Source organism: Suricata suricatta, chromosome 15 (assembly GCF_006229205.1).
Source record: "Suricata suricatta isolate VVHF042 chromosome 15, meerkat_22Aug2017_6uvM2_HiC, whole genome shotgun sequence".
Taxonomy (NCBI): Eukaryota; Metazoa; Chordata; class Mammalia; order Carnivora; family Herpestidae; genus Suricata; species Suricata suricatta.
In genome coordinates this window covers 38,682,186-38,692,664 of record NC_043714.1, presented here as the reverse complement: position 1 = coordinate 38,692,664, position 10,479 = coordinate 38,682,186, and the positions used below count along the sequence as shown (strand labels likewise).

General features: G+C 40.9%; 1 protein-coding gene across 5 annotated transcripts in view; it reads right to left on the bottom strand.

The window, feature by feature from the left end:
* The window catches only part of ESRP1 (epithelial splicing regulatory protein 1), a 68,577-nt gene extending 58,098 nt beyond the window's left edge, over nucleotides 1-10,479 (bottom strand). For all 5 annotated transcript variants that reach the window (XM_029923470.1, XM_029923472.1, XM_029923474.1 and 2 more), the window contains exons 1-4: nucleotides 10,237-10,479; nucleotides 9,595-9,723; nucleotides 8,239-8,352; nucleotides 5,102-5,216 (exon numbers count right to left, since the gene is read on the bottom strand). In XM_029923470.1, the coding sequence (XP_029779330.1) occupies nucleotides 5,102-5,216; nucleotides 8,239-8,352; nucleotides 9,595-9,723; nucleotides 10,237-10,368 (490 nt within the window). In that variant the 5' untranslated portion in view covers nucleotides 10,369-10,479. The remainder of the gene's footprint in view (nucleotides 1-5,101; nucleotides 5,217-8,238; nucleotides 8,353-9,594; nucleotides 9,724-10,236) is intronic.

The window sequence follows — 10,479 nt, the reverse complement described above, 5'->3', positions numbered from 1 at the left end:
GAAAAAAAAAAAAAAAAAAAAGGGGGTGATGCTCCTGATTATGAGACTGCTGGAGGCACATACAGTAAGCACTTAACTTACAAGTTTTCTTTACCTGCTCTCCTTACAAGACCAGGCTTTATTAAAAAGTTCTTACGAAAAGCGAAGTCCAGAAAACAAAATGGAAGAGGTCTTGAATCATAAAAATAAATTAGTTCATGAACAACAAAGAAAAAATCGGTTAAGAAACCAAGAAGGGGGTGCCTGGGTGTCTCAGTCGATTGGCATCCAACTTTGGCTCAGGTCACGATCTCCTGGTTTGTGGGTTCAAGTCCAAGAAACCAAGAGGAAGTAATTCCATTCACCATTGTGGGGGGGTTGGGGGTGTGTGTACGGATAGGGTTCTTTGCTTTTTTAAATGGATAAAAGAAGTCATTTATACAAAGTCCCATAATTGAAATGTCTTTTTCACAGAACATTTAACTCCCCCTGCCCCGCAAGGGGGGGCAGAGGGGGGGATGGAAATCAAGACAATTTCTTCTAAAATAAATAATAATTAAAAAAAACCTAGAAACCTCAGTCCCTATTATCACAGCCTCACCATCTCACCCGATTAAATAAAAAGCTTACAAAATGCTACCCCTAGTTCATCTGCTAAGTGAAGTCTTCTTTTTCATTGAGACTGCACAATATAAAAAGGTAACAAAGTTGCAACTTGAAGAACTCAGAGAGGCCCAACACTAATACCAGAAGTCTCAGAGCCAATACAAAGACAAAAGAGGGAATAAGTGCTAAAATAAGCACCAGAACTGCATTCAAGAAATTCCTCAACCCTCTCTTTCCTCAAAGTGGCCCTACTTTTTCATTTACACAGCTCCTGGTGGTTCACAAAGCTTTCCTTTGGGAATACCGGAGATAAAAGTCAAGCTTGGAGGAGGTAAGTACCTTTCCCAGGAAAGCTGCCTCTTCCCTTACTTGTTCCTTTCCAAGGGTTGGCAAGAGCCTCCCCCTCCCCTGCTGGTTTACCTGGTCCAACAGGTATTCCCTCAGGAGCAAATGACTCTCCATCTACTTGGCAAAACCATCAAGGGTGTGTAATGACCATCTTTAGGTTTCCAAATTCAGGGTCATTTCCATATTAGAAAGGGAAATATTTAGTGATATGAAAGAACTCTAGTCCAGACATTGTAGAAATCCTATGCATAGAGAAGGACAAGTAGAGAGTCATATTTGGTATGACTGTTTTTGTGTGTGTTTATTTTGAGAGAGAGTGAATGAGCAAGGCAGAGGCAAAGAGAGAAAGAGAAAAACCCAATGTTTGAGTCTGATGTGTGGTTCAAATTCATGAACCATTAGATCATGACCTGAGCCAAAATCAAGAGTCGATGCTTAACTGACTGAGCCCCCCAGGAGCTCCAGGATTACTGTTTCTGAGCTGGGGACTTTGGTGCCTAGTCACAGAAATAATGATTCCTCTTAATAGGAGTCATAAAATAACTCATCACAGTTGCAATGTAAAATAAAAATCAGTGTTAGGAAGGCTTAAGATTTCTTATCCATTAAGTAGGGAAAACTATGCAGATAAAACATTAATAAGAACATTTAAGATTAAAATCTACTTCTGATTGGTAATAAAACTATATATCTAAGACTCTTCCAATGTAAGCCCAAAGGAAATAGGATATAATTTAGCCATTTAAGAAATAGAAAAGCGGGGGGTACCTGGGTGGCTCAGTTGGTTGAGCTGTCTGACTCTTGATTTGGGCTCAGGTCATGATCTCGTGACCTGTGGGATCAAGCCCAGGATCAGGCTCTGTGCTGAAAATGCGGAGCCTGCTTAGGATTCTCTCTCTCCCTTTCTCTCTCCCATTCCCCTTCTCATGATCTCTCTTTCTCTCTCAAAATAAACAAACATTAAAAAAAATAGAAAACAGAGGTGTCTGGGTGGTTTAGTGGATTAAGCATCTGATTGCTGATCTTGGCTCAGGTCATGATCTTGCAGTTCTTAAGATGGAGCTCCCATAGGACTCTGCACTGACAGTGTGGAGCCTGCTTGGATTCTCTCTCCCTCTCCCTCTCTCTGCGCGTCTCCTCTGCTCATGCACTTGAGCACACACACTCTCTCTCTCTCAAAATAAATAAACAAAAAAATAGAAAATACCTTAGTTTTTCCAATGAATGCATTACTAAATGGTCATGAGATCATTCTCTATATTTCAATGTGAGTGTGCCTGAAACAGAGCCCAAGTTAGCTTTTATTCACAGTTTGTTTGTTTACTCTAGTCAAATATTTGATTTTCATCTTCATGGCACTTAAACCAGCAACAAATAGTTTTAGAGCTAGAATATGAATGACAAAAAAACAATTATTGTCATAGCATCCTACGTATTCACTTAATGTCAGATAATTCAGGGCTGCCTCAGTGGCTCTGCTGAATATCTGACTTTGGCTCAGGTCATGATCTAGCAGTTGGTGGGTTCAAGCCCTGTGCTGACAGCTCGGAGCCTAGAGCTTGCTTCAGATTCTGTATGCCCCCTCCCTACTCCTTCCCTGCTCATGCTCTGTCTCTATCTCTCTCAAATATAGTACATAAAAAAAAAAATTATGTCAGATAAATTTTTATTTTAAAAAGTAGTATATACTAGTGCAAAGCAGAGAGCAAGTAAAAAGTTCAGATTATCACTATGAAAATGCTTACTAATAACCCCAAATTTTATATCTGTAAAGGTAACAAGAAGCAGCCAAGGAGAAAAAAAAATGAACTTTTAATAAGTCTTCTCTGATTGTCAACACATTGAGAAAAAAACCAAACAACCCAAATATAAGCATTTCTTGCTTGTAGCTATGGAAATTTTTACTACCATGTGACCTATAATCACTAGGGGAAAGATTTTCTCTGTTAAAAGAGGATACTGAATTGTCAGGGATAAACAGTTCTTAATATACTGCCTTTTCTACTTAAATTATCTTTTTCTAAATTAAGATAACTTTATTAGACTTTCCTTCCATCTATTGATTTTTTTGGTTCTCTATTTTGTCTACCTTAGTCTTCCCAAACCCCAGAACTGTGATCTGTTGTTTAAGCCACAGTCTATATAGTATTTGTTAGGGTAGCCCTAGCAGGCTACTACAGCACTCAAACCAACAAAACAATTAGTAAGAATTTTTCTGCTGTCCCTTTTAATTCTACAAGAATTCCCTCAACATCTCCCAGAACTACTAGTGATGCTAATGCAAGTTTCCAGCACAGATCTAATGGGTTTGGCCTGCTTACAAGGGGTTAAGAAAAACATGCAAACATTTTCCAATCAGGAAAAGAAATTCTGAAATAAAACAAGAATCACGCTTTAGCTCTTAAAAAAGAATGAGAAGGGGTGCCTGGGTGGCTCAGTCGGTTAGGCCTCCGACTTCGGCTCAGGTCAGATCTCACGTTTGTGGGTTCGAGCCCCACGTCAGGCTCTGTGCTAACAGCTAGCTCAGAACCTGGAGCCTGTTTCCAGTTCTGTGTTTCCTTCTCTCTCTACGCCTCCCCCTCTCATGCTCTGTCTCTCTCTGTATCAAAAATAAATAAAACATTAAAAAAAAATTAAAAAAAAAAAAAAAAAGAATGAGAAAGTTTAGGAACAAACATCTATGACCCCCAAGTTCCTGAAAGTAACTTAAAGGCGACTTTAAGTTGGTTCTCATGTGTGGCTTTGGGTGAGTTGCCCAACCCTTCTATTACTCAATTTCACATCTGATATTAGCACATGACTGTTCATTAGTTAGCACTTTTAAAACTTACTGGATGAAAGATAACGAGTCAGTCATTCATGACTGCAAGATTTGTGATTGTAAAATTTACTTTTAGAAAACATACTGCATCAAATATACTATCTTGGTAATGAAAGGATTTGGGGGTTAAGTCCCAGCCTCCTTTTATCATCTCAAAAGAAGACTCATTATAATCACCACAATCTCATATGTATTTGAGAAACCCAAGGAGGGCTAAAAGAAGTACCAATGAAACGTTTGTAAAGAGCATATATTCCACTATTTTAAAAATTTCAGAGGCACCTGGTGGCTCAGTCAGTTAAGCGTCCGACTTCGGCTCAGGTCATGATCTTACAGTTTGTGGGTTTGAGCCCCATGTCGGGCTCTGTGCTGACAGCTAGCTTAGAGCCTGGAGCCTGTCTTCAGATCCTGTGACTCCTTCTCTCTCTGACCCTCCCCTACTCATGCTGTCTCTCTCTCTCAAAAAAAAATTAAATAAAAATTTAAAAAAATGTCATAACCATTTGAAAGATGTCAAAACAAGCACTAAAACCAAGATAATCAAGAATAAGTGGCCTTGGCATCAGTTATTAAAGAAGGTAGTCTTTACATTCTTCACCAACCAAAATACCAGAAATACCCCCATAATGTGAAATTGAAATCTATTTTAGATATGTTCAACTCACAAAAATCTAACTCTAAATCCTTCACACTAAATCAGTATTTAAATTCATTAAATAATAACTTTGAGGAGCGCCTGGGTGGCTCATTGGGTTGAGCATCAAGCTCTTGATTTCAGCTCAGGTCATAATCCCAGGGTCATGGGATGGAGCCCCGGATCAGGTTCTGTGCTGAGCAGGGAGCCTGCTTAAGATTCTCATTCTCAGGGCACCTGGGTGGCTCAGTCAGTTAAGCCTCCGGCTTCGGCTCAGATCAGATCTCACATTCGTGGGTTCGAGCCTGGCATCGGGCTCTGTGCTGACAGCTAGCTCAGAGCCTGGAGCCTGTTTCCGGTTCTGTGTCCTCTTCTCTCTCTGACCCTCTCCCTCTCATGCTCTGTCTCCCTCTGTAACAAAAATAAAACATTAAAAAAATTAAAAAAAAAAAAAAAAGATTCTCATTCTCTCTCCCTCTGCCATTCTCCCCTGCTTGTGCAGGCATCTCTAAAATAAAAAAATAAAAATAAAAACTACTTTGAAATATGCCTATAACTGTATTATTAGTTCTTCCTAGCACAATAGACAAATTTTGCACAGGCCAATTTCATTCATACACCAACAAAGTTAAACATATTTTGAAGTTTCCTGAATTGCCATTTTACCTGGCGCTACCTTTCAAATGATTCTTGGGTAAACACATAAAGGATACACTCTGTCATTGCGGCAACGTCCAGTTTATCAATATCAGGTGAGCCAGGACAACACTTCTTGAATTCTTTTCGAAGATCAAAAAAGGAATAGAAGCATTCGGGCAATAATACATTCTGGGGAAGGACAAGGTAGACACTGTCAACTCGATTAATTAAATTCTAGTTCAATGTTTCTCTAATAATTAGGAACCTAAGAATTGCAAAGTATATTTTACCACAATTAAGTTTTAAAATCAAGTGGAAGAATGACTTTATTTTCTACCACAGTATTATGTCCTACGTACAAGTGTCATGGGAAAATTATCTTATTTTAGGGCAAGAGATTACATTTGTGTTCCATCACACATTCCATTCAAAATACTTCTGAAGCTATATTTGGGCTTCTATATACATTCTCTAATTGATAAAATTACACTCTTTTCAACCGTAATCATTTCAGACCATCTGTATTTTCAGGCAGCAATATTAGCCCTCTCAGTTCTCATAAAGATGCCTAAGTTGACTGTGTATACCCAGACACAGGATTCAGTATTAAAACGGTTATTTTTAAATACTAGGCGCGTATAATACTCATTTTTATACTAAAATCAGAGCAAGATAGTAAATTCCTAATTACATAAAAAGCATGATTTTGTGCCAAATTATAGTCCCACATTAGTTTTCTTGACCAGTATTCTAGCTATACCTGAAAACTCAAATTAGACTTAAAAAAGAAAAAGATATCACAAATCTCAAGGCTGAAGAAGAAATAGTTAACCTGCTGTTCTTAGCTACTAGTACCACTCTTGTGCTTTTTAAGCAAGTTCAACTGTCTGGGCAAATATTGTACTAATGTGTTTTTGTTTCCCATAGTAGGAAAAAAAAAACCCAAAACACTGAATAACTGTCAAAGATGAATTTTTTAAAACAATTTAGATTTTTCTTACAATTTCAAAATAGTTTCTGTTGAATTACTGGGAATTTCTACCCATTTGTACATTAGAAAGTCAAGGAAATAAAGACTTTTTAATGTTTGCAACCATAACATTTATGCAAACAATGTCTCTTTCTATCCAGATTTCCTCATTGGAGTCTATCAGATGTACACCTGCTCATGCTGTAATTAAAATAGACTTCTGGCAGGGGCACCTGGCTGGCTCAGTTGGTAGAGCATGCAACTCGATCTTGAGGTTGTGAGTTCAAGCCCCATGTTGGGTGCAGAGATTATTCAAAAAGAAATAAAATCTTAAAAAAATAAAATAGATATCATTGTACCCTGGTCAGAGTTTTCAAAACAGTTACGAAAAAAAATGGTGAAATCTTCAGGATTACCTACAAAAATGCTCATTTAAAAGCCATTGATAATAACTCACATGTTTTACAATAAAAGATTATTTAAATGGCTGTATCCAGTTAAAATACTTCATATCTAATTCCTACAAAAGATATTGATGTTATTAGTAAATTATAAACTAGGCTAAAAAATGTATGGAGTATGAATATTCCTTGTAAAAATGAGGCTTTTCTATAAAAACCTGGAAGAATATTTCTAAATATGTTCCTATTAGAGAAAAACACTTTAATATATTGTTTTCTGAATGGCAGGCTTGTTTTACCGTTTCTTTTTTTTTCCCCCCTAATGGATAGAATTCCTTTATGATACTAAATTAGTTTCTGGTTTTAGAATACTAAATTGGCTTAGGTTTCTTTATGAAAAATCTTAACAGAAGTGATTCAGGAAAATATCTCAATTGTTCTCTGGAGGTTTTCCCATATTTAAAGCAGTCTATATAAAATAACAAAAACAGCTGTTTTCCTCCAGCCAAATAGGGAAAAGATTAAGTTTGATCCCTCTCCTTAAGGGGGGAGGAATCCTCATATATCTATTTCTGGATCAAGGGGAGAGCAATTGGTCTAACATTTAATTAACAAAAAACACTCCCCGGCCTCCTTTTAATCAAATAATTACAAAAGTTGCTATAAAAGGAATGATTTTCTCAACGCTTAAGATATAGGAACTGGAGTTTCTCCTTCAAACTTTTGAAATTGTCATTATATATTTAACTCATTTATTTCCATTTCCCTAGTGAGTTAAAAAGAAAAATCTGCACTGACTAGTCACTACTATACTAGTGACATCAATTATCAGTCTAAATCTTTCTTTGAAGACTTGCTTCATCCAGTTTCCTTAAAATATTATACTTCATCTTTTCAAGTTCAGTATTTGCCCACCACAAAAATTTACAGCTCAAACTAATTAAGTTGATAAAATCAACTATACTAGCAATGATTGGCTACACTGGGGCTGCCTTCTATCGTCTCCATTTTACCACAACCCCTCTCTGAGAAGACTCAGAGAGAGAAATCCCGTTTCTACAGTATGAGTGTATTTTCTCACTCCATACTCTTTTCCATGTCAGAAAGACCAGCAAAGGTAAAAAGATGAAGGCTGACTCTACTGTTTTGATACAATATTTAATCAGTTTGGAATATTTACTTTAAGTCAAAGTGCAGTATGTTATAATTAATGTTTCACTAGTTATATGGCTAGTTCTTCACACAGTACAATGCTATTTAATGAAATTAGTTATAATTTAAAAGGTTTAATTGAACTATTTTTCTTTGCTCCTTTCTAGGATAAAACATTTTCTGCAGATGGGAATATTACAAAGTCTTAAAATTTAAAAGTAAATGTTCTCTCCTGCCTACTTGCGGTAATTTAAAATGTCAAAAATTCAAAAAAAAATTCAGCTAATATGTTTAGAAAAAGGGAAATGTCAAATATCTCAAAACCTTAACATAAAACAAAAAAAGAAACGTTGATTAAGTCACCAGAGAGTGTCTATAAAAGTACTGCAATCTCAAAGATCTCTATTAAAGGGTCAAGAATTTTTTGTGGTAAAATATACATAACACAATATTTACCATTTTAACATTCAAGTGTAGAGTTCAGTGACGTTAAGTACATTCACACTGTTGTGAAAACATAACCACTATTTCTTTGTTATCTTCTGAAACTGAAATTTTGCCAGGAAACAGTAACTCCGACATGCATCTTTTTAAAATGGAGAAACTTGGATAAACCATGAAAAAAAAAAAGCGCCTCCAGTCGCCCCCAAAGGAAGGTCCAATTATTCTGAGAAGCCAGGGCTCTTACCTTCTTGGAAGCCTCAGGATGCAAGATTTGTCTGACATGAAGCTGGCCGTCAGTACAGAGACAGAAGGAGGTTCCAACCCCAATATTCAGTTCATTGCTTACTGACTGGTTAAACTGTAATCAAGACACAGGGATGCAACTTAAGCAAGACTTACAAACTCCAGCAGAGTGGCCCCACATGTTGAAAACCAACGAGAAACCGTGTTGCCATACAAGAGGACACCAGTGCTGGGGCAACATTAGAAAAGGCTCGGTTCCCACAAGCTATCTAGAATCCTTCAGATTGGCAAGCTTTCCAGTCAACCCACAGTGCAGGCGCAGGAGAATTTAATATTGCATTCTTCCTTCCGAGCCCCTTCTATTTTTGCGCTAAATCCACATTCAAGACTTTTAAGTCGGGTCTCGTTTCATCAGAAGGTTGCCTTCAGATTACATCATTCCCTGGTGTTACTTTATGTTTGGATGTTTCAAGATTAAGAAAGATGCCGTTTCTGATACACAAATGTGGTTAGTGTTTATTCCGACCTCTGGGAAGTCTGGCATCACTTGTCCTGGTACACAATCCCAAATGATAACTTTCCCCTATTCATTCGCAACTCGTGTCCTGGCACACGAGCCGAGAGAGCACAGGACACGCACCTGTGCACAGGTGTTTAGCGCCCCGCCCAATCCCTGATCCAGTCAGTACCCGTCAGAACCACGAAGCAGCAGGTTTTTAGGTCACCTCAATTCTGTTAAGGGGGTTTCCCCCGTTTCACTGTGCCCCAACGATCAGCCCTACGTGTTTGGGTCTGCAAGCCCTCTTCCCCGCTGGGACCAAGGCCACTAAAGAAGTAACAAGGGCACCAAACCCGAGCCTTTAGGAGTTCGGAAGCTTGAAACCAAGCAGGCACCCTCAGCTTCCCACCGAACGGGGGCCGCCCCTCGCACGCGTCGCGGGGCGCACCGGCTCCTCTACACCACAGCGCCCTCTGTCCCAGGGTTGAGCCACACACCCAAAGCCCCGCAGAGAGAGGGCAGGCGCGTCCGGGGTCTGGGCCTCGGGATGGGGGCGCTAGGATTCAAACTCCGCTCCCCATTCAATTGGTAAAACCCTACAGATCCTGAGGCCCCAGGAAAGACTCGAAAACTAGCGAGTTTGGGCCCACGACCCTAGGGACTGGGGGGCTCGAGGAGCAGCGACCTCCTCCCAAGAGGTCCACCCCGGCCTCCGAGGCCGGATTTCCACCCACGCGGTTGGGCGTCTTGCCACTCTGCCCGAGGGATGTGCGCGGACCGGCCAGCGAGGGCGTGGGACCCGGTGTGGCTGGGCTGCCTTGTGGGGGATGCCGGGGCGGCGCGGCCCAAGGCTGTCACCTGTCGGAGGGCTTGGTCCAGCTGCGGGGCGGAGGACAGGCTTTCCGAGTCGATCTTAGTTTCTTCTTTACAATCCTCCGTCAGCTCCAACTGATCCGGTCTCACTAGCACTTCGTGCAACTGTCCCACCTCCGGGGCGGAAAGAAACTGGGGTCAGTTTCCCCCTTCCTCAGTTTGGAAGCCTCCATATTCACCCTCCTTCCTCGCTCCCTGCCGGGCGGCCGGGGCGACTGGAGGGGTCTGGCCACACAGAATCAAAGCTCACTTGTCGCGAGCGGCTCCGGTGGCAGAGAGGTCGGCACGGCCCTGCCTCCGGCCCCACCCCCACCCGGATCAGGTCGGAAAGGCCCAGAAGTAGGAACCCGGGCCCCAAGGATCTCACGCCGGCTCCGCGGGGCGTCCCCCGACGGGCAGAGAACCCGGCTCGGCTGTGCCCGGCCTCCCCACCTGAGCCCGATTTCAGATTACTGAAACGGTTCCAAGACTGTTGGCCAAGAAGTTTGGTTTTACTCTGGATTCTGTAGGCCTCGGGTCCAGCCTCGTAAGTGGCTGAACAAGATCACTTGTTTACCGACTCTCCAAACTTCTACAACAAACTTCTTGCCCCACTCCTATCAATTGGACAGAAATCTGGAGAAATACCTTCTTGTTGGCCAGATCCACGACTTTCCATAACAGCAGGATCAGCTCCTTCTCATCCGAGCCCAACTTGGCCCCGGTGGCCCCAGCAGTGATCCCAAAAAGCACCACCAAGTAATCCGGAGACGCCGTCATGACGATAGGTGGGGAGGGGGAGAGGGGGGTCGGGAGGCGGTGAGGCGGGGTGGAAGTGAGAAAGAGAAAACCAGTGCTAAACCCTCTTCTAAGAGAAAAAGAAAGAGCGCC